Here is a 25,168-nt window from a genome sequence, read left to right as displayed (position 1 = left end):
ATCATCATCATATACTGTGTTTTTGTCGCTGAAATGAATTTTATTGTTTCTTCAAGGTTCTTCACATACGTACACCTTAAGAGATATCAAGTTGGTGTAAGCAACTTACAAAAAATTAAGTTTGGCACACAGAAGAATTTTGAGTCAGAGATTTTGCTAGTTTTGGCATGCCGCGTGCCAAGGGTTGCCCACCCCTGCCCTAGGAGCTATATTGGTAAACATATTGCTACAATATATGTCTGATACTTTGCTGCCTATGGAATCTTCTAAAATTTTTATGGTTTCCCATCTTACATTTAACTCCTTTAACCATTTTGAGTTTATTTTTGTGTATGGTGTAAGTTAATGATCTAGTTTCATTTTTTTTGCATGTATCTGACCAATTTTCCCAGCACCATTTATTGAAGAGACTGTCTTGAAACCTACCTATTGTTTCTTTTGTTGCATTTGCTTTAGGTATTATATCCCTGAAAACATCTAATCTAAAGTCACAAAGAGTTATGCCCAGGTTTTCTTCTGAGCTGTATGGTTTTAGCTTTTATTTAGGTCTTTGATCCATTTTGAGTAAATTTCTTCATATGTTTCTTTTCTATGTCTAGATGCTCAAATACTTACCATTGGGGCATAAGTGCCTATACTATTCAGTACAGTAACGTGCTGTATAGGTTTGCAGCCTAGGAGCAATAAACTATACCATATGGCCTGGGTGTGTAGAAGGCTATACCATCTAGGTTTGTGTAAGTGAAATCTATGATGTTCACACAATGATAAAATTGGCTAATGACACTGCTCAGAACATATCCCCACTATTGAGCAATGCATATGTATATAACTGTTTGCTCTGGGACTTGGTTAGGCTATTTTAATTAAGTCTATTTCCCTGTGGTGTTGCTCCTGGAGCCTTTGGGCTCACGTTGACTATCTATTTCCCTGATCTGTCTATTAGGCTGTCAGTCTCAACTGCTATTATGCTCTAGGCCAGTGGTTCTCAACCTTCTGGCCCTTTAAATACAGTTCCTCATGTTGTGACCCAACCATAAAATTATTTTCATTGCTACTTCGTAACTGTAATGTTGCTACTGTTATGAATCGTCATGTAAATATCTGATATGCAGGGTGGTCTTAGGCGACCCCTGTGAAAGGGTCGTTCGACCACCAAAGGGATCGCGACCCACAGGTTGAGAACCACTGCTCTAGGCTCTACTACTTACTAACTGATTGCCCTATTTTTGTTTTCATATTTGCCAGCTTTGCTTGTTTCACTGGGGGAGTAGGTACATGGAGCTCCTAATGATGGAAGTGAAAGTCTCACAATTGATTTTTGTGCATTGACCTTGTATCCTGCAACCATGCTGAATTCACTTCCTAGTTCTAAGGTATTTTATAGTTTGGAGGAATTTCTATGTATATAATCATGACATCTACATATATGGAATATTTTATTGATTCTTTTTCAAATCGTATGCCTTTTATTTCCTTTTACTGCTTCACTGCACTGGTTAGAATTTTCAGTACTATGTCAAAAGAGTGTAGCGTGGACATCCTTACATTGTTTCAAATCTTATGGGAAAAGCGTTCAGGCTTTCACTTTCAAGGGTAACAACAATGGTAGGTTTTTGTTGTAGCGGTCCCTTATCAAGTTAAAGTAATTCACCTCTATTCTTAACTTGCCGTACATTTTATCATTAATGGGTGTTTAATTTATGAAGTGGTTTTCTTCATGAATTGATATATTTTTCTTCTTTAGTTTGTTAATATCATGGATTATGTTGATTGACTTTTTTGAACATTCATCTAATCTTACATACCTAGACAGAATTCCACTATGATTCTTTTTATGTGATGTTGGATTCTATTTTACAATATTTTCATGAGGATTTTTTGCATTTTAGTTTATGAGAGATACTGGACTCTAGGGCTTTTTTTGGCATTCTATTAGTCTTGTTTTGGTATATCTGGTACCTCTGATTACCAGAGGCCAGGGTTACTCTGGCTTCATAAAAGTAGTTGGGAATGCTCCCTCCTTTTCTTGTGCTCTCAAGCTACAGTTTTATTGTCTTTTCCCATGATGATTAGGGCTTTTTTCTACCATAGGGTATGTAGAGAGAATGGTCTGGGGAAAATTTTCAGCAATAGTTGCTGTTTTGTTTCCCTTCCCAAGCCAGAATACAACGTCTTTCTCAGGATTCTTCTCGGTCCTCCCTGTCAGCACTTGGTGGAATTACTAAAGGAAAAGTCTACAAGAGGATGCAAAACCACCTATGTCTACAGCCCCCAGGGTCTTCACATCTTACACTAGCCCACAGCTAACATTTAGCAATTCCTTAACCATGCTTAGCTGAATTTCTTATGAGTTTATATGTTCAGTAGTATCTATGAAAGATAAACAATGATCTGGATACTGTCCCTGAAGAAGCTTGTCTCTCCAGATTTTAGGTTAGATGTTTGCACCACAATCTCAGTTTTTTGATTAATTCAAGAGAAGTCAATTTGCAATTTCCAGGGATTTTTATATAGTTATAAAATTCTGCATCCCTGCGTTGATACTAGAAGATCATATGAACCTAGAGACAAGTTTTTGAGGGTCTATTTGTCTTCCAGCAACCATACCCCAGTTTACCAATTCCCCCACAATGGTGATTATGGTGGGTTTACCAGCTCGAGGAAAGACTTACATCTCTACGAAGCTCACCCGATATCTGAACTGGATAGGAACACCAACTAAAGGTAAGTCTCTGAAACCTTTTGTTATACAGCCCCCTACAGGCTACTGGCTGAAAACAGAGTAAGGTAGTATGCCTCAGTACCAGGAAAGTCTCAGTTATTAATAGTATGTGGACTATTACTGCTACTATTACTGCTATTACTACTACTACTACCATTATACTGTTATAAAATTTAAAATTTCTTGAGCACATTCTCTGTATCCTACCCCAGGCTAGGCGCTAGACAGGAAAACTAGTAAGATTAAATATCTTTCCTCAAGGAGCTCCATTTTTCAAGACCGTGCACCTCTGAGTTCCCCACAAACCCTTACCACAGCCCCCTGTATGCCAACACTAATTACATAGTGTGTTGTTGTAGCATGTGCCTGGGTCTCTCTCCCCTGGACCTGCTCTGCGGGGCAAGGGACTAGATCATATTTAATTCTGTCTCTCAAGTATGACAAGACTAAAGCTAAATACCAAAAGATAGGGTGCCCCCACATCATACACAATTCAGAATACTAGCAGTAAACGTAAGGAAGTCTACCAAAGGTTTTTATTTATTCCCTGATGACTACGCTGATGCTTTTAAAGAATATCAACATAGCTGAACATTTTTATTGGGCCATGTTCCTCCTTTACATGTGCACTAGGCAAGTAGACTTCTCTAGTGAAATGGCACACACTACTCTCCAGTGCAGAAAACAGTTCTCTGAGGCATTCATGTATTCACTCAAGCATTAATTATTTGTTTGGATGTTGGGCAAACAAAGACAAGTAAGTCAGGATGTCTGTCCTCACAGAACTCACAGTTCTAAAACACCCAGGAAGGAGGAACTGTTACCATCATTTCACAGTTGATAAAATTAATGCCTGGGAGGTGAAGTGTCTTGTCTAAGGGCACATGGCCAATAAGTGACAGAACCAGGATATGAACCCACATTTTTGTGACTCCAAAGCCTGACACTCACTGTACCAGGGCTCGTACTTGGCTCTACTGGTGGGAAGAGAAAAGAATCCCACATTGGCCATGTACCCTCCCTTCCTCCACTATTTTTCTCTCTTTTCTCTTGCTCATCCCAACACCCTTATTTATCTGCCCCATTCCCAACCTCACCACCATCACTGAGTCTCCTCCTGTCTTCCTCCCATTTCTTCTTTCCCTTAATGCGCTTTCTCTAATTCACTAGTGAAGAGTTTCCCAATGCTTTTTCATGTGCCAAACCGATGCTAGGCACTGGAGATGCAAAAATGGATGTGATTCGCACCCTGTCCTTGAAGAGTTCTCCATCTGGTTGTGATGCATAAGAGTACTTCATGTCACCTAGGAGTCCCAGATCATGGTATTGAGGGGGCTCACAGAGGAATTACCAACAGGAAGGCAGTGAAAGCTTCCAGATAGGTTAGATTTGAGCTGAGTCCTATAGGAGAAGTAGGGCATTCGCAGAACAGAGGACAGAAGGAACAGTTCTCCTGGAGACCTACAGGCTCACAGGAGCCTCTCCTGAGTGCAGGAGGCACATAACACAGTGGTGGGTGGGTCTTAACTCCAAGCTCCTTAGCCTATTGTTCAAGGACTTCTACAATCAGCCCCTACAAGCCTCTCAGGCCTCAATCACAGTGGATGACTCACCATCCCCCAAACATGCTCTGCCTTCTGCCAATGCCCTACCTTTGCTCAAGCTGTTCCTCTACCTGGAATTGACTTTGTTCCCCCCCTCCACCCTATCTCCCATGTTGGCCTGTAAAAGGCCTGCCCCCCGAAAGGATTAATTAAAATGCTGCTTTCTCCAAGAAGTCTCAGATCACCCAAAGTTAATTAGTCTTTCCTTTCCCCTTACTTTTTTGCATGGCTCTGTCAGAGCACTTGGCAAACTAGATGGGAGCTCTGTTTACTGATTTGTTCTCTGTCCTGTCTGCTGGATTCTGAGGACTTTGAGAGCCTCATCACACAAATATGGTTCATCTCTGAGACCCCAGAAGTCATGTCCTTCTTCACAGAGTGGGCATCAGAAAAAAATTTATTAGTTGAATGCATGAAAGATTACTTTACCTTATTGCCTATACCCCCTTTCCTTTCCTTCCCTCCTCTGTGTTTTTCTACCATTACAAATGAGAAATATGGCCATAGAGAGGGCTTAAATTTAGTTTCTCTGTCAGGATACAGAAAGATATAATAACATTGGACTACGATTCAGAAAGCCCAAACTAGTTCTGACTCACTGTTTGACTCTTGGTGATTGATTTTACTCACTGGACCTCAGTTTCTTTATCTTTCCAATGGAGTAGAGCATGAAAAGGGTTGGAGTTTATGATAAACAAAAATTGTGGAAAGACCACCAGCTTTGGAATCAAACAGCTCTGAGTTTAAATTCCAGTTCCCCACTAATTAACTATGAAAGTTACTTACCATCTCTGCACTTCAGTTTCCTCATTTGTAAAATGGAAATGGTGATTCCCACTTTGCAGGATTGTTGTGAACAATAAATCTGGTAGACAAAATTTAAAGCTTTATAAGCATATTATATAGCTACAAATTATACCTTCTTCTACCCCCAAATTCCCTCCCAACAAGGACATGTTTTTGCTACTGAGATCTTCCCAAACTCTTCACCAGTGTTCCCTGCTTTCAGTGTTTAATTTAGGCCAGTATCGACGAGAGGCAGTTAGCTACAAGAACTACGAATTCTTTCTTCCAGACAACATGGAGGCCCTACTTATCAGGAAGTAAGTATCTAACATTTTAGGGACCTACGCTGCTCCCTGGCTGAGGGAGGGCTTTATCCAGGTGATGGGGGACTAGGGCAGAGCCACTAGGGTTAGCAAAGAGGTCCTCTAGACTCTCAAAGGGTGGTTTGGACAGCCCATCTACCATATTACCTACAACCTGTTTCTGGTCATAGCTGTCCCCTGCTTAAAAACTTTAAACAGTCTCCTACTTCTGACAGGAAAGAATGGAAACTTTTCAGGCTAATATTTGAGACAAGAGTCTCAATAGCTTGGCATATTCCAATCTCTCCAATCACATCCATTCAACCTCAAGGTCTCTCTCCTCTACAAGACTGAGCACTTATAGAAAAGAGCCTGTGTCTCACTTATTGATCCATGCCTTCATAATAGAACCTTGAAAAGAGTAATCATTAAATAGATTTTTACCAAAACCATAAATTAATGCCTTCTCCTTCACAGACCATACACTCAGCCTCTAACTGGGTTCAAGAAGCAGTTCAGCTTGAGCTCTATTAACTCAAGGGATGGAGCCTTTAATAGTATGGCTTCTGTCATTCAGTTTTTCCTGGGCATGCCATTTTATACCTGCCCCTAAGATGTCCACACAGAGCCACTTTCCCCTGTGTGACATCTCTGTGCTTGTCATGGTGCCTAGAAGATAGGACACCTTGTGTAGATGTTTAATAGGTGAATAATTTAATCTAGGACATCTGAGAGATGGTGCAAAAGATACTGCAGAAAAATGGAAAGGAACCAATCTTGAGGATGGGTGTTTGTTTCTTTCTCCTTTTACAGGCGGTGTGCTCTGGCAGCCCTGAAGGATGTTCATGATTATCTCAGCCGTGAGGAGGGCCATGTTGCGGTAAAGAAATTTGTATTGTTCCCTAGGGTTTCTGCTGGGATGGAGAACAGATTATATGTGTATTGAGCGTTCACTGTGTTCCACACGTTATTCTAGGTACTTTGAGATAGATATTATACCCCATTTTATATCCCAGAAGAATGACACACAGATTAAATAATTTCCAAAAATGGCATGGTATGTATGTGGCAGGACAGAACTGTAATCCAGGTTGTGTCGCTCCTGAATCTACAGTTAACTACTATACCTCCCACACCACTCCCAGGAATTTAGCAGCACTACACTACAATTTAAACTACAGTAAAACATTTTTGAGTTCTGAGATTTCCTAAACATTTTAGTCAGTTTAATCTCAGGCTTTTTAAAAAATATATATTTTATTGATTTTCTTACAGAGAGGAAGGGAGAGGGATAGAGAGCTAGAAACATCTATGAGAGAGAAACATCGATCAGCTGCCTCTTGCACACCCCGCACTGGAGATGTGCCCGCAACCAAGGTACATGCCTTTGACCGGAATCTAACCTGGGGCCCTTCAGTCCACAGGCCGACGCTTTATCCACGGAGCCAAACCGGTTAGGGCTAATCTCAGGCTTTTGAGATAGGATTTGTAAATTCTAAAAGGGGAAAAGATCCTCAAAAATGCAAACTGTCCCATTTAAGGTGCTGGATCTAGAGAGTTGTTTCCTGTTCTTAAAGCGCTCCAGGGTGATAAGGAAGGAAGAAGCCTCACCTAGGAGATAAGAAATCAGTTCTAACTCTGCTCTGTCAGCAACTCTCGGTGACCTTGGTTAAGGCAAATCCTTCCACAAAGGCTAAGCTATTTCACCTGTATAATGACCCTAATAAAACCCCACACTTTTTGCTTGGCCAGCATGGCTCAGTGGTTGAACATCGACCTTTGAGCCAGAAGGTCATGGTTCAATTCCTGGTCAGGGCACATGCCCACATTGCAGGAGGCTGCCGGTCAGTGGTTCTCTCTCACCATTGATGTTTCTGTGTCTCTCTCCTTCTCACTTCCTCTCTGAAATTGGTAAAAATATATTTTTAAAAACCCCACAGTTTTTTCTTGTCTTATTATACTTACAAAGCCTGCTACATTTCGGGAGAGACATTAGGACTCAATAAGTACTTGAGAAATGACACAAGCCAATTCCAAATCTCTCCTATTGTTTGTCACCCCGTCCAAGTTCTGTCTCCTCCTGGTAGCACTCCACTTGGCTAAACACAGGGATGCTCAAAGAGTAGGCGTTCTATCAGCACCAGACTCATAGTAAACCAATCTCATCATGTGCCTCTAGGTTTTTGATGCCACCAACACTACCAGAGAACGACGGTCACTGATTTTGCAGTTTGCTAAGGAACATGGTTACAAGGTACGGTAACACTGCCACTCTTATCTAGAGCCCACTGATCCAGCCCAAACTCCAAAGAAAGGCAAACCAGAGGACTCATCGGTGCCAAATCAGCTACCATGGGCTCAACAGTTTAATTTGGTTGAAATGACTATCCAGATCATGGTTAGAAGCAGCAAAACAGAACAGAACAGGAAAGGAGAGGTGCCACGTTAGGCAATGAAAATGATGGCTGATAGGCTGACACTTGGGGGAGGGGGTGTGAGGAAAGTGGAGAGAGAACCACTACAAAACACATATATAAGAACTAAAAGCCAGTAAACACAGCAAAGGAAACCATGAACAAAAACGGGAGGAAACATCTACCGAATGAGAGAAGATATTTGTGATATACTTGATAAGGGGTTAATATCCAAAATATAAGAAATTCATACAACTCAATATTAAAAAAAAACAAAAAAATTCAATTAAAAATGGGTAGCAGACCTGAATATATATTTCTCCATAGGAGACATACAGATGACTGATAGACATAAGAAAAGATGCGCAAGATCACTAAACATCAAAACCACAGTGAATACCACCTCATGCCAGTCAGAGTGGCTATCATCAATAAGTCAACAAGCCCAGGCCAGGTGGCTCAGTTACTTGGAGCATCATCCCATACACCAAAAGGTGGCAGGTTTGATTCCCAGTCAGGGCACATACCCAGGTTGCAGGTTTGGTCCCCAGTTGGGGCAGGTAACTGATCGATGTTTCTCTCTCATATTAATGTTTCTCACTCCCTTCCTTCCTCTCTCTGAAAAATCACTTAAAAAATTTTTAAAGCCAACAAATAAGTGTTGGTGAGAATGTGGAGAAAAGTGAACCCTCATGCATTGTGGGTGGGAATGTAAATTGGTGCAGCCACTGTGGAAAACAGTATGGAGAGTCCTCAAAAAATTAAAAACAGAATTTCCATGTGCCCCAGAAATACTACTTCGGTTTTTTTTTTTATTCAAAGAAGATAAAAACATTAATTAAAGATATATGCACCCCTATGTTTATTGCAGCATTATTTACAATAGCCAAGATGTGAAGGCAACCTCCATGTCCATCAATAGATGAATAAAGAAGATATGGTATATGGAGAACGATTAGGTTCTTAGAAAGACATAGTGCTCCAAGAAGGATGTATATATACATACACACACACACACACATATATATACACACACAACGGAATATTACTTAGCAATTAAAAGAATGAAAATTGCCATTTCCAACAACATGGATGTACCTAGAAGGTATTATACTAAATGAAATAAGTCAGACAAAAAAGATGAATACCATATGATTTCACTTATTTATAGAATCTAAAAAATACACACAAATGAATAAGTAAAACAGAAACAGACCCATAGATACAGAGAACAAATTTTATTGCCAGAGGGGATCTGGATGTAAAAGGGGAAGGGGAATTTTTAAAAGTTTTCTTTGGGAAAAAAAAAGAAAGAAAAAAAGAAAAAGAAAGAAAGAAAAGAAAGAAAGAGAAAGAGAAAGAAAGAAAATAAATCTGAATTCTTAAAAGCACCACTGAATGAAATTATGTTGTCAGAGATGCCCCCAGTGATGAATCAGAGCCATTGAGAAGGGGTCAAGCTCCTATCAAACATAATTCCTTCCTGGAAATCTCTCTTCTGTTCCTCTTATAGGTGTTTTTCATTGAGTCCATCTGTAATGACCCTGGTATCATTGCAGAAAACATCAAGGTAAGGAGCCCCAGTTACCTTTCCTCCTTACTTTGCTTCAGGCTTGGATCATGCCTAAAATTACCTCTATAGGATCAAAGGAGGTATTCTTCCCCAAGATTCTCTTCCCACTTCCTACAGGAAGCATTCCATAACAACTGTGGCCTACAACTTTCCTATGAAATTAAATGAGGCCAACATATATAGAGTTATTAATATGCACCAGGCTCCAAACTTTACTCTCATTGATTTTTTCACAACAAACCTGCATGTTAGGAATCATTTCAGTGTTGGAAACAAGGAACTGAGGTTCCAAGAAAAGTGATTTGTCAAGGGTTTATAGAGTCAAAAAGAGGTAGAACTGGGACTGGACCTCAGACTTGGCTATCTGCCTCAAAAGCTCTTTATCCTGCCCCATGATTCACAGCAGAGCTATCACTGCTTTTAGATTCTAGGCATGTGGTCTAGAGCTAGATCACTTACCATATTGTATTGTTCCTCATTTCATCAAATTACTGGAGTTTGGGGACAAAAGAGACCTTAGAAGTCATCTTCAACCCTCCATCAGATACTTGAAATCTCAGGTGAATGTCTAGACTTTTTCCTCATACCTCTAGTGACAAGAAGCTCATCACCTTCATCAAGTGCAGTCCAATCAAGCTGAAATCTGCCTCCTTGTAATTTCCATTCAACTGGTCCTATTTTTGCCTCTACAGGCACAGAACATGCCCAATCCCTCTCTTTCCTCTTTATCCATCTATCCATCCATTTATTGATTCAACAGAAAATGAATCTATACACCTGCGCTGGGCCATTCTGGGTATTAGAGACATAGAAATGGATAGAGAAGAATCTTGCTCTTGTGCTCGGTCTAGTGAGAAAGAATGACAACTTTATAGGCATAATTCTGTGCTATCAATGCTAAGATGAGGGAATAAAGGAGGCTGTGGGAACAGTGTTGAGGATCTAACCTTGCATGAGAGGGGTAGGATGCATCAGGAAGGCTTCTCAATGAAGGTAATAGCTGACCTGCATCTTGAAGAATGCATAGGAACTTGGCAGGCAAAGAATAGGAAATAAGGGATTATCATGTATGAAGTATGGCATCTCCAGGGAACTGTAAGTTGCTTAGGTTGGCTAAAGCAAAGTGTGCAGAGGAATAGGGGAGTAATAGATGAAGATGAAAAAATCATTTCAGGCCCAATCATGATAAACCATAAGTCACCCGCTAAAATATTTCATACTTTGTCCTCAAGTATATGAGAAATGATGAAAGGTCTTAAACAAGGGAATTCCATGGTCAGATGTGCATTTTAGAAATATCCTTCTGGCTATTAGTATGGGAAATGCATCAGAAATAACAAGATTTTATTTTATATATTTTTATTGATTTCGGAGAGGAAGGGAAAGGGAGAGGGACATAGAAACATCAATGATGAGAGAGAATCATTGGTCAGCTGCCTCCTGCACATCTCCTACTGGGGATTGAACCCACAACCCGAGCATGTGCCCTGACCCGGAATAGAACCATGACCTCCTGGTTCATAGGTCGACACTCAACCACTGAGTCACACCAGCTGGGCAGAAGTAACAAGATTTTAGACAGAGTGATCAGTCACAAAGCTATCATGAACATTCAGGCAAAAGAAAATGCAGGCCAATTGAAGAGATATTTATAAGATATAGTGGAGAGGATTTTGGTGCCTGCTGAGAGGAGAGGAATGTTAGAAAGGGACACATCTATAATGACTCCCAGTTGCCTTTTAGGCTCAGTTGACTGAGTGGATGAAAGTGCCATTCACTGAGATGGGTGGAGAAGGTAGATATTGAGAGAACTGGAGATGCTAGCCCCAAAGCAAACATACCATATTCTCCTAGGAAACACTCGATACATGTAAGCTATTGTGACCCCTGGCCAATATCTCCTATTCTTCAACCATTTCTCATGGCACAATCTCCAGGCCTCTTATAAATGTTTTTAAACAGTGCGTTCTAGAACTGAATATAATGCAACAGACCTTGTTTGGCCACATAGAGATATAAGTAATGAGGAGTCACACAGTCCAGATTTTCTTCCACTGACTCATTTTATAAACTTGAGCAATACCCTTTCTCCAACTCCCAATTTTGCCATCTTTATTATGAAGGATGTTTTATTCAATGATCTCTAACGGCCCTTCCCAAGGGCCCTGTCAGAATCTCTGTCTTCCACGGTCCCTCTGTCCTTCTCTCTTCTCCCAGCAAGTGAAACTCGGCAGCCCTGATTACATAGACTGTGACCGAGAAAAGGTTCTGGAAGACTTTCTAAAAAGAATTGAATGCTATGAGCTCAATTACCAACCCCTGGATGATGAACTGGACAGGTAAGAGCCCAGAACTCCACAGTCCAGGTCTGAATGCTTAGCCCTGTTTCAATATGCTGTAGGACCTAGGGACATTTCTTCCCTCTCTGGACCTCACTCAGCTCCTCTATCTGTAAAATCAGGGAGCTGGACTTGATTTGTATTCAAGGACCCTCCTAGTTCTAATTATCAATGAGGTGGTGACTCATTGATGTGCAAGGTGTTCACAAGAGGATTGAAGTAGTATTTTCCTGAGCAATATGGACATATCAGGTACCTGATCTCTGGTGGGGGGCGTGGACAGACATTTATAGTTCTTCCTGTCTTTGTTGCTATTATTTTTTGAAAAGTATTCTTTACTCATGGATGGCATTTCAGATTCCAAACATGTTCACCTTCTTTGTTTCATTGAATCCCCTGTAAAGGGCACTAAAATGGGTCTTATGATCATAAATTTTCAAGAAGAAGAAATTGAGTCTTAGAGAGCTAAAACTGCTTGCCCAAGCTCCCACCATTAAAGCTAGGATTCTAAGCACATATTCTGTCTCCTAGCCATGTCTCTTCTTACAATGCCCATGTATACCTCTTCAATCAATAAGTAGTTGGTCCTTCCAGGCTGTGGTGTACATAGGGAGTGTAAATAAGAGCAAGAGAGGTGGGTTCTATTATCAGGTAGCTTCCATAGTGCCTTGAAATATTGGAAGACACATGAAAAATTTGAAACTTTTATTCCTAATACCAGATAAAGATGGGAGAAGTGTTAGCTGTCAGTACAGGGAAGATGAAAGTTTTTGACATACGTTGTTCCCAGAGCCCTTCCCTTTTCCAAAATGGGTTGTGATGAGAAGAGACTTTCAGAGTCACTCAGACTCTTTGTAATCCAAGAGGGGTAAGGAGGTTTCAAGCTAAATACTACCCTAAGAAGTTTCAACAACATCCTTCTAACTCTGTCTAACTGAAGTCCTGAAAGACCCAGAGCAGGGCAAGGGCTTATCTGAGGCCACATAATGAACCAGTAGCAGAATATATACTCAAACGCTTATCTCCAAACTTTCAGCCTGGTTCTTCCCTTCTCACATCCCTAAGTCATAAAAAGTGTCACATGAGGCTTAGACACACAGTGCAAGGGGCAGAACCTTAGGTACAATTGTGAAGATTGTTCACTGTGCAAGGATATTTAGGTCAAGGGTATACTTACTTTTCTCAACAAGGCATATGTGCTGGAGTGGTGCTGTTTCTGCCCTGAGGAAAGTGTAAGTTTTTCCAGTTTCCACAGGCAGCATAGGGGCTAGCAGCCTACGGTGAAAGAAATTTGAAGGAGAGGAGCTGAGGTGAGAGTGGCATTGAGAAAGCCCCTAGCCTTCTAGCCTTCAACTTATATTCCTGCAGGTGCTCAGTTAGTGTTTGATGAATCAGTTTGAGTATCACGGTTGACTTTAATCATTTTTCCATGAACTGACATTTATAGTCCATGCCTCAGGGCCCAGCCCTAAGCTCTGCCCTAGGAACCCAAAGAGCGAAGGTCTGTCCCTGCTCCTGCTCTGATTCATTGACCATTTGGATGGGGAAGACAATGAGTACGCAGTTGATCAGAATAGCGAGGATGATCAAACAAGTGAGCTGGAGGAACACAGAAGAGAAGACCCAGCTCATCTTGGAGGAAGAGGTGTAGAAGAGCAAGTTTACTCAGTTAGGTAGATTAGACATGTGTTTAGGGCACCAATAAGGAAGAGGCTACCAAAAATAAGAAGAACATGATCTTGAAATATTTTATATTTCCAGCATTAAGGTAGTCAAAATAGTAAAAATAAAACCAGAACTTGGTAGAACCTCCTTATAATATAGATTATGATTTTTATTTTAAATTATATGTGGTAGAGTAGAGTATTAGCTACGGTAATACTTTTTTGTGTGAAACACTTCTAAGTGACTTCACATGTCTGGGCTTAAAGAATTCTTCCTAGAGAGAGTGAATGTACTGGCTCTAGAAGGATGGATGCGTAGGGGCTCAACTTTGGAGACCAGGCAAGGAACATATTTTCAAGCAAAGAGAATAGCACTTCATAATGGCCTAGTTAAATCTGAATAAGAGTAGAGGAATACAGAGAAACACCCAGAAAAAGCATAAAGGCTAGAGTAAAACAGAAGTTATGAGCATGGGCCTGGAACAGTGAGGTGAGGCCAAATGAGACCAGTGTGTGAAGGCACCGAGAATGTCAGACTAAGCTGAGGAATTTGGAAATTCTCCTAGAGCCACCAAGAATCTAGTGTCAGGAACAGACAGTAACCAGACAACAATGCTACATCATATATTTTCTACCCTTAAGCTCTGACAGTCCTTGGAGAGGTTGACCTTAGGCAAATCACTTCCTTCTCTCTGTTTCAGTTTCCTCGCCCATAAAACAGAGATAATAATCTCTGCTTCCTATGATTGTTATGAGGATTCATGCACTTTGAAGTCTGCATTCCCTGCCAGAAGCTCCCAAAATGTTCAGCAAATATGAATGCCCTATGGGACCATTGGACATGAATGACAGGAAAGGGCATACTTAGTATGGTGCAGATAGAAAAGCCTTCTTTAGGAAAACCAGGGAGGCTTTCTGAAACCAAACCCATCGCTCACCGCCTTACCTACAGCCATTTCCATTCACTTGGTTTTGTTACTGTGCACACAGGGCTGCTAGTGTGTCACCCCATTGCCCCAGCCTCCCCCACCTCTTTCCAGGGATCACCCTGAACTCCTTATAATAAAACAACTTAGGAGTTAGTGCCTGGCACAGCAGATGCCTCAAAGTCTTGCTCCATGGTTCTAGTCTTGATTAGTCAAAGTCCCCCATTTAGTGCTCCTCTGCAAACAGGTTGTTGAATAATTTGATTATCAATCTGCATATAGTTATTAGTTCATGACAAAGAATTGAGGAGACTGAAAAGTGGCTCTAAGCAAGGACCACAAGTTCCCCACTGATGTTGTGAACCACATCTGTATTCCCATGCCCAGCACATGGCACACCTTAGAGTATGTTTGTGGAATGGGTGTTGAGCATTGGTCATGCATTTCTAAGTATATATTCCTAACTGACCTAAGAACTCCCAAGCACAATGCTTAGAACAGACAAGGGTATGTTTGTTGACTGGCCAATAGAGAAAGAACCTAACTCACTCCATTTTCTGAGTAAGGAAAGATACATAAACACAGAGACACAGCACACACAGACACAATCTGGTAACTGCCTATAGAGTGTCAATTACAATATATCAAAGCAGAGATTCAAAGAACAGAGAAGCAGAGCTCAGCTCATCATTTGAAAGGGTGAGGGAGTGGACAGGTTTGGAACTGCTGGGGAGATATTGGAGGTATCCAGAGACACAGAGGATTACTGCTTCTCTCCAAGTATGTCAGGAGTGTGAACCACAGAAGACAGAACCCCAGATGCCTGGAGTGTTATAAGTGAAGGTGAAAAGACAACCTGGCTCAAGTTGAGACTGAGAAAAGAATACAGAGGGAGATGGTAGCAGGTAGTAAGCTTCTGAAGGTGGCCAGGAAGCAAGTTTCTGAAACAGGTACCTAGAATAAGAAAAGGCATGGCATCTTGTTAGAGAAAAGGTAGGTGAAATCTGGGTTGTGGAGGAAGCTTGAAGGCAGGGTGTGTAGTTGGGGTTTCTCTTGGGACTAGCCTTTCCACCATCAGCCCCTGAACTGCCCTTGCTCTTGCTTGGACTGGCCCAGCCACCTGTCCTACATCAAGATCTTCGACGTGGGCACACGCTACATGGTGAACCGAGTGCAGGACCACATCCAGAGCCGCACAGTATACTATCTTATGAACATCCACGTCACACCCCGCTCCATCTACCTATGCCGGCATGGTGAGAGTGAACTCAACCTCAGAGGCCGCATTGGAGGTGACTCTGGCCTCTCAGCTCGGGGCAAGCAGGTAGGGAAGGCCCCATGTACCCAGAGGCATTGGCTGATCTGGACCAGGGGGTGCCACAGGTGGGTGGAGTAGCCACTACCTGGGTCCTGAGGATTGGGAGTCTCGGTGACAGGGTAGAAGCAGGTTCTGGTCACTCCCACTCTTCTGCCCTGATAGCCACTCAGTCTTGAACCATCCTTGAATGCTACCATGTGCCCACAGGAGCCGCAAGGCTGAGAAGCTAGGTCTTGGCACTCCAGTCCTGCTCATATCTGGCTGCTTCTCCAACCCCAGCATGATAAGCACCTTGGCCCCTGCCTGACTGGTCCCCTCATCTTCCTCACAACTCTATGCCTTTACTTGTGCAGTTTCCACACTTAGGCTGCCTTCCTCTGTCAGCTGATGACCACCACTTGCACAGACAGCTACCCTGAAGTGTCCTACCCTTGAATCCATCTTCTCCTCCCTTACTCAGGGCTGATGCTATACCCCCTCCAACCCACTGCAGATCATCACACTGTTAGCACTTATCTCCCACCTGTTACTGCTTCCTTCCTGCCCCACCTCCCACACCCCCTTCCAGGGTCCAGTTGCTGCTCCATGGTCTGGTCTAGGAAGCCCTTCCCTGTCCTCTCCAGTCCCCAGACAGCTTACCATGCCCTGGGCTCCATCTCTCCCAGTACTGGCCCATCTCTGACTTTATGGCATGAGTCCTTTCTACCCAGCTAAGCATGGTGACCTGCACGTTATGGGTGCTGGCTCACTAAATGGACACATTTTCCCCAGTGTTCAGCCCTGTGCCTAGACTTGTTAGCACAGGTTCCTGCTGGGGGAATCGCTTGGGGATGGGACAAATGGGATATGGGTGCACAGGGAGGAAACGCCCTCTTTCATTGGACACTTGTGGCCTCATTTAATCTTCTCAGCAGCTCTGTGGGGTGGGCATTACCATCACCAGTTTATGGATAAGGAAGCTGAGTCCCAGACAGGAGCAGAGAGCAGCCCCAGGTCAGACACAGCGGGAGCCAGGACTGAAAACCAGGCCTTCCTGGCTGCCCTCAGCAGCCCCACTACAGAGGTGGCGTTGTCACAGGCAAGGGACTGCACCTATCCTCGTGGCTCCCTTTCCATGGCCTTCACACTGGCAGCCTCCCCTCAAGAGGGACTCCCCTCAAGAGCAGAGTCAAAGGCCACCAGAGGCATCACCCCCATCTCGTTGGCACCACCTGCAGGGTTGTCTTGGGTGGGGCTGGCCACATCCTTGCCCACCTAGCTCAGCACCCAGCTTGGACACATGGCCATCTCCACACACATGTGAGCATGGACACACGCCCGCCTGGCCCCCACCTTCACGCGTGGGCACAGCGCACCACGCACTTTCCCAGGGACTGTCACCACATCCATTACAGTAGCTCACCTCTTCCACCAGAGCACACTGACTGCTGCTGACTCAGAACCCGCCAATGTGTGCACCCAGTGCCCATATTCGTACGTGTAAACGCGTGCCTGTGTCTCTGCATTTGTGCCCATGTTCCTCACACACATCTGTACACAGAATAACGTGCCTGGACGCAGGGGAGAGTGAGTCACTGGCTCCTCGGGGCTCCCACCGCCCGCCCTTCGTGGTTTCTCTCGGTGCTGTCACCGTTTCCCTCCCTGGACTGGCTGTGTCTTGAGAACAGGACACCCTGATATTCAGTGCAGGTCCACACTTAGCACATGTTTGAATGTGGTTAGAACCTGGGTACCAGCACCCCTACTAAAGCAATAAGAATTCAAAGACTCAAAGAGAAATATTCCCCAAATCCCACTCCACCACATCTAGACCACACTCTGAGTACCCAGAACCCAAGAAATCGCCGCCCTGTGGTCTGGTGTCTGTTTCCAGTGCCTGTGTGGCCCTGTCACAGAGTCTGCCTACCTAAAAGCAGACCATATCACAGGAGTGTTCACCCCTAGGTCAAGGTGTGGCCAAAGGGTCACTGGTTGTGGATCAGGGGGATCTGTGAGGATATGATGTGGGCAGAACTTGGTCATGTGACTGGATTATCCACAAACCTGAACTCAAGGCATCTATGAGTGCAGGATGGAGGCAGGAAGAGAAGGGAGGTGGACTGTGGGTGGAGAACCACCCTATGCACTCTTGTCCCAGTCTCCACAAATGTTAGAGGTGGACTCTTTGAAGGAATGAATAACTGACGGGGGAGGGGGGGCGTTCAGTGAACAAGCAACAATAAACAAACACACACACATAAATGCACATATTCTATTCTATTCTATTCCCTTGATCCGTAGTCACATGGGAAAGTATATGGCTTTTTATAAATTGGAAACATTTAAACTGTATTCTTGCTTGTTCATCGTCATTCTACCATTTGTGATAGATCTGCGCTTGTTCTCATGGCTACCCTGTCTTCTTCCATCTCTCTCTCCCCTCCTCTCATCTGTACCCACTACTTTCCAGTATGCTTATGCCCTGGCCAACTTCATTCAGTCCCAGGACATCAGCTCCCTGAAAGTGTGGACCAGCCACATGAAGAGGACTATCCAGACAGCTGAGGCCCTGGGCGTCCCCTATGAGCAGTGGAAGGCCCTGAATGAGATTGATGCGGTGAGACTTAGGGGAATGGATTTCCTGGTGGATGGTGGGGCTTCACTCTCAGCTTATACCCTGGGTTGTCTCCGCTGGCTCCTATGGTAACCTAATTAATTCAACAAACATTTCTTGACAACCAGTCATGTGCCAGACACTATTCTGTGTGTTGAGGAGCCGTGAAGGCCAGAACAGACAAGTTCTCTGAACTCATGGAGCCCATATGCAGACAGTAAATAAGACACTGCATCTCATGTGACAAAGGGTTGTGAGAGGGGTAGTACAAGGGACTATGGAGGCTGAGGGTGCTTCTGACAAGACTTGATGGTGTGAGATTTACAAGGAAAGCTTCCTAGATGAAGGTGGAGATGACAAAAGAAACAGGCAAAACAGTCTGGGAGTGAGGGAATAAATTTAATTTCAGTGGCAAGGAACAGCTCATGTGAAGGCCCAGAGATGAGACTAGAGCATGGCATGTTCAGAGAATGGAGGCTAGAACAGCAGAGAGGCTGGGACAATGATTGTGAGGTCTGGAGATACGGGAGACAAGGTTGGAAAGGAAGGTAGCTCATAGGGCTTCATAGCGTGTTGAGGAATTTGGATGCTGACCTAGAAATGGGAAGCCATTGATGTAGTCTAAGCCAAGGAGGGATGGCTTGAATGTGATTCACTTTTAAAAAATAAAATAAAAAAGACCATTCTGGCCACGTGTGGAGACTAGGTAGGAAGAGGGCCAGAATGAGCATGTAAACTGGTATGGAGGTGACTGCATTCGTCCAGGAAGAGGTGAGGGTGTGATGGACCAGAGTAGTGGCATTGGAGATAGAACGAAGAAGAACTTGAGGAATATTTTATCGGACCCTTATCACATGGCAATCTCTCTTTGGGTCAGGTTTTCCCATGAGCTCTTTTTTAAAATGTTTTTATTTGTTTTAGAAAGAGAGGGAGGGAGAGGGAGAGAGAGAGAGAGAAACATCAATGATGAGAGAGAATCATTGATTGGCTGCCTCCTGCACACCCCACACTGCAGAAAGAGCCTACAACCCGGGCATGTACCCTGACTGGGAATTGAACCATGACCTCCTGGTTCATAGGTCAATGCTCAACCATTGAGCCACACTATCTGGGCCCATGAGTTCTTTGAAAAGGCATTGTTTCCTCTCCATTGTTTCACCTGCACTGTAGATACACTGATATCAGATAGCGGCACATAGGTTATGATTGTTAGACCCCAAAGTAAAAACTTCACCACAGATACAAATAACTTGAATGTAGGTAGGTTAACCTGCTTGCCTACTAGGTATGCCTCTATAAATACTGACAAGTATGTGTGTGTGTGTACATATGTCCTTAACGATAGATGTACAGCGATACCCATACTTACAAAAAGGGATATGTAGCATCGTTCTGCATATCACATGTATTTGCTATAAGATACATGCAAGAAAATAATGTCAGCTCTTCATCCTAAGAGTTCAGTTATGGTTTGTTTCTTGCACACATGTGATATAAACATTTATTTGATACCTACTTTGTTTCGCAAAATCTGTTTCACATATTTTGGTTCCTGTCTTCACTGAATTTTCAGGCTCAACAGGTTAGACAGAGGAATACAAAGCAGTGTGTGTAATACAGGCTCTGGTAGGCTAGACTGTGGGCGCACAGATGTTGAGGCAGGACAGGTGGCCCAGCCAGGATCTGCCTGGAGGAAGTGGTGCCAATGTTAACTTGGAAGGTTAATAGTGAGCCAGACAGAGAATATCAGGAGTGGTATGCCAGGCAGAGAGAACAGCTTAAACAAAGAGGGTATTGTGTGTGTGCAGCTGCTAAGGTTGTAGCAGTGGGGGCTAAGAGGGAGGTAAAAGGAATAGATTTGAGAGAAATTTAGGAGATAGAATCCTAGCAATGGGTTACGAGGGTGTGGATGCGGAAGAAGCAAGAATTTACAATGATGCCTACGTTTCTGGTTTGTTTTCCATGATCAATAATATATTGTTAATTAGTTCCATTTACTGAGTCTTTAAAATGTGCCTTGTATATCCTGTACTAGTCTCTTTTGCACATATTACCTCTAATATTCAAAACACTCTTGTGGGGTCATTGTAATTCTCCTTGTTTTGCAGATGAGGAAAATAAAATTCAGAGAAGCTAGGCAGTTTTCCTTAAGTCAATGGGGAATCAGTGACCATTTCCACTGGCAACAGGTTCTCAGAATGCCTCTGAATAGAAAGTTAAAGCCAATCTGGAAGGATGTTGTGTGTCCTATAGGGTGCACTTTCTCCCATGGGTAGGGCCAGTTGAAGAAGTTGGACAATGCATAGCTGTTTGTGGGCTGGGGAAGAGGTGAACCTCACACCAGAGCCTGCTGCTTCCCCTACAGGAAGGTCTAATCCTTGGAATCCACACAACCAGATGGAAAACCAACATCGCTTCCCCACCCCACCAGCAGCCACCTCACTTCTGGGGATTTTTAAGTAGACTCAGAGTTCTCATATGCTCCCGAGGGACAGTCTCTGAGCTCTCGATTCCTCCTTTGGGTAAAGAGAGTGTATCTCCCGTAGGCCCACTCTGAAACTGTTAGGGATTTACTAATGCTTGCTTTCTGAGATGTCTGTGGATAACTGTTTCTTTATCTGCCAGAGATCCTGGAGCAGAGGTAGGGGCAGGAGGGATGAGAGATGCTCTTAAATGGGAGAACCCTGCTGTGGACGTGCATAAATTTGCACACACAGTCACAGACACTCACCACAGTATGCTTACAGTCACAGACATGCACTTCATGGACACTAGTCAGACACAGGCTCTCTCTCAGACACATCTACCAATAACAGCTACACCATACGCACAGAGGTATACACACTTACAGACACACCTAGAGATACATGCAGACACAATCACAATCACCATAGACACACATGCAGTCTTTGCAAATTTCTACATCACATGAGCACAGAGGCGTACCATGGGCACACACACAGTATATCACACAACCTCAAGCATATTATCACAAATTCACACAAGCTTCAGGCATAGGCACACAGATGTTCACACATATCCACCAGAAACATAATCAGGGACATACACACTCACAGATACACATGCCACAGACACACTGAGGTACACATGGAAAGACAGACCACAGAAACATTCACGGAGGCATTTTCTCAGAGGCTCAGACACCCTGTACACACACAATCACATGAGCACACTACATATGATGAGACAAATATACAAACACAAAGCATAGAACCCTAAACATACCACAGGTACACACCATAAGCATGCTGCACACATATATGCAAAGTCACAAATCCTTAAGCCCACACATTTATTTTTTTTAAATCATCACCCAAGGATATTTTTTCATTGATTTCTAGGGAGTATTGGAGGGGGAAGGAGAAGGAGCAAGAGAGAGGAGCATCGATGTGAGAGAGACACATTGATTGGTTGCCTCCCACATGCACCCCTACAGGGGCTGGAGCACCTGCAACCGAGATAAGTGCCCTTGACCGGGAATCAAATCCGTGACCCTTTGGTCTATGGGCCAATGCTCTAACCACTGAGCAACTGGCCAGGGAAAGCTCACATATTTATAAAAATACATACACATATGTACAATATATACCTACAAACCTGTTAGGACAATCATATAGGAACACCAGAGACCCACCATGCTGAACACATCTATACACATGCACTCTCACATCTGCATAGCCACATACCTCGTACACACACAAACACACACACACACACACACACACACACACACACACACACATATACACTCAGACAACAAGCACAAACCTAAAGCTGTGTTCACAGAAATCTAGGTGCTACTGTTCTACAATCATTTGGCCTGAAAACTATGGTAAAGGCAGGCCAGGATGGCATGGCTCAGTGGTTGAACATCAACCTATGAACCAGGGGGTCACAGTTCAATTCCCAGTCAGGGCACTTTCCCGGTTTTCGGGCTTAATCCCTAGTGTGGGGTGTGCAGGAGGCAGCCAGGCTGTGTGGATTTCACCATGTGAATACTTTTGTCCCCAAATAATTTTTCCTCAGGGTGTCTGTGAGGAGATGACCTATGAAGAAATCCAAGAACATTACCCTGAGGAATTTGCGCTACGGGACCAAGATAAATATCGCTATCGCTATCCCAAGGGAGAGGTAAGCTTTGAAGGGTGGATTGATTCCTAGAACTCCTCCTCAGTATCCTCATTCCAACCCTCGAGGTTTCTTAGTTTCCTAGATTGCTTTCAAAACAGAACAAAGCATATATTGCAGCAACTGCCACCCCACAGGCACATGATTATCTGGCCCTCGGCTGACTCAGATTCTTGGCTATGGGCAACAAATTCCTCTGTTTTAAAAGGAGGCTGGGGGAGGGGCAGAGGTCAGTGGGGTGAAAAAAGAGAGAGAGACATATGTACTACTATTTGTAATACCTTAAACAATAAAATTTATAAATAAATAAATAAAAGCTATACGTTTTTTTTGTGGAAGCATAAGGAAACATACCTGGGAGAGTTGTCCCACTATTGACACTGTTGGGTTGGAAACAGCTCTCTCTCTCTCTCTCTCTCTCTCTCTCTCTCTCTCTCTCTCTCGCTCTCTCCCTCCCTCCCTCCCTCCCCTCCCTCTCTTTCCCAATCTCTAAAAATCAATGGGAAAAATATCCTCTGGTGATGATTAAATAAATAAATGAATGAATGAATAAAAGAAAAGCTACATATTTGCCTACTGTTTCCTCTCTGCTTTCAGGAGGACTCACCTTACCTAGACTTTGTCTCTGGTATACTTTCACTAAAGGCACTTGAACTACTTCAACATACTCTTTGGATTGGAGTCCAAATGGACAATGGCTAATATTTTAACTTACTTCTTTGCCACCACATAAACCAGACCATCAGTTCTCTATCCCCATAAGAAGTTAATCCTCATTGCTTTCTACACTGCCTCCATTTAGCCAGCTCTACATTTTAGAGTATTTATTAGTCATACCCCATTTCGGATACAAATTCCTGGGAATAGTTATCAGAAAAGCTAACATCAGGGAATATAAAACAATTGATAGCCTGTGTTACAAAGCATTTTCACTTTTTTATCTTCATCCTCAGAAATGACATTATAAAGTTGGTCTGAGTTTACTCTCATTTTCCTTTATATATTTTGAGGCTATGTCATTAGAGGCATATAAATTTAAAGCAATTATATCTTCTTAGCAAATTGTATATTTTATTATTATATAGTGAGCAAACCTCCTTTCTCCTGAAAATGGTTTTGCCTAAAAGTGTATTTTATTTAATATTAGCATAGCTATATAAGATTTCTTATAGTTAGTATTTGCCTAGTTCAACTTTATCTGTTTATTATTTTGAGCTGCTTTTTGTCTTTTTGTTTTGTGTCTATTATAAACAGTGCATAGTTGACTTTTGTTGTTTTTAATACAAATTGCAAATGTATGTCTTTTGAATGGTAGGTTTGGTACATTTACTTTTATTGTAATCACTAATTTGTTTCAGCTTATTTCTGGTCTCTTGTTTGGAGCTCTCTATGCTTTATTTTTTCTCTTTTCCTCCCTTCTTTAAAATTGATAGAGTTTTTAGATCTATATTTGAGTTATATAATCTGTTTCTGTTCTTTTAGAGGTTGCTCAACATTTTAATATGCATGACTAACAAAATCTAAAATCTACCTTTCCTCTAAATTAAGATAAGAATTTTAACTCTGGTCATTCCTTCTCCCAACTTACATGTTCATTACTGTTTTGTATTTTAGTGCAACCTTGTGTCATAATCTTCAAATGAATTCTTATTGTTATTATTAAACGTGTTATTGTATACAGTCGGTGTTTGTTTATATTTAATCACATGTTTACCAATTCCTTTGATCAATTTTTCTCCTTGCATCTCAAGTTTTCCCTCTGGGTTCAATTTCCATTTTCCTTTAGAAGTTTATTTAGGAGGATCTGTTGGTAGTAAACTCACCATTTTTGTCTAAAAATGTCTTGGTGGGGTTCAATCCTAGATGATACTCTTGGTATAAAACTCTAGGTTCATGGTTGTTTTCTCTCAGCACTTTGAAGATAGTACCCCCACGCTGTCTTCTGACTTCTAATGGCTAAGAAGTCTCCTATCAGTCTAATTGGTATTTCTTTTCTCTCTGCCTGTTTTTAGGGTCTTTGTATCTTTTTTTGCTTTTAAGTTCTACTCTGATATGTCTAAATATTCATTTCTTTTCATTTATCTTGCTTGAGTTGGACTCCTGTACCTGAGAATTGGGATTTTCATCAATTCTATAAAAACTCTTAGGCATTATATCTTTAACTATTCTTCTCTCACATGCTCTCTATTATCTCCTTCTGGAAACACAATTAGACATGTGTTAGTCCTGTCTCTATTCTTTAGGTCTCCTAACTATTTTTCTTATTTTTTATCTCTTTGCTGCAGTTGAAATAATTTCTTCAGCTCTGTCTTCCAAATTCCTATTTCTATCGTTGTATCTAAATTTCTGTTTACTCCAACAATTGAGTTTTAAATTTTAATTAATATATATATGCATATGTTTTGTTTCTAGAATTCTATTTAGTTCTGTTTCAAATCTACATCATGTATTTGGTAGCATCTTGTTTCTTATGTTTTTACTCCATCTTTTAATTTAAAAAAATTTTTAAACATATTCATTTTATATTTTGGATTATTTATCTTGAGTGTTTCAAGTTCTCATCTTGTTTTTTTTTCTGTTTATTTTCATTCATAATAGTTTATTTTTCTTTGTGTATTGTGAGCTTCAGTTTGGCAAAAATTTATCTGTGGGATTCCCATGTGGTCTGAGTTGAGAGAATCCAGAGAAAATGTCTATTTGCTTCTTCCAAACACTCCAAGAAGCTAACAACTTGAATCACTTTTTATTAAACTCTCAGCATTTTCTAAAACACAT

General features: G+C 42.2%; 1 protein-coding gene across 1 annotated transcript in view; it reads left to right on the top strand.

Moving 5' to 3' along the window:
* Positions 1-25,168, top strand: part of PFKFB1 (6-phosphofructo-2-kinase/fructose-2,6-biphosphatase 1) — a 40,316-nt gene that overhangs the window by 9,513 nt on the left and 5,635 nt on the right. The window contains exons 2-10 of the mRNA XM_006765911.2: positions 2,602-2,727; positions 5,339-5,432; positions 6,231-6,297; positions 7,597-7,671; positions 9,345-9,401; positions 11,622-11,743; positions 15,450-15,657; positions 18,101-18,247; positions 22,292-22,396. Of these exons, the coding sequence (XP_006765974.2) occupies positions 2,602-2,727; positions 5,339-5,432; positions 6,231-6,297; positions 7,597-7,671; positions 9,345-9,401; positions 11,622-11,743; positions 15,450-15,657; positions 18,101-18,247; positions 22,292-22,396 (1,001 nt within the window). The remainder of the gene's footprint in view (positions 1-2,601; positions 2,728-5,338; positions 5,433-6,230; positions 6,298-7,596; positions 7,672-9,344; positions 9,402-11,621; positions 11,744-15,449; positions 15,658-18,100; positions 18,248-22,291; positions 22,397-25,168) is intronic.

Source organism: Myotis davidii, unplaced genomic scaffold (genome assembly GCF_000327345.1).
Source record: "Myotis davidii unplaced genomic scaffold, ASM32734v1 scaffold1960, whole genome shotgun sequence".
Classification (NCBI taxonomy): domain Eukaryota; kingdom Metazoa; phylum Chordata; class Mammalia; order Chiroptera; family Vespertilionidae; genus Myotis; species Myotis davidii.
This window is presented reverse-complemented; position numbering and strand designations above follow the sequence as displayed.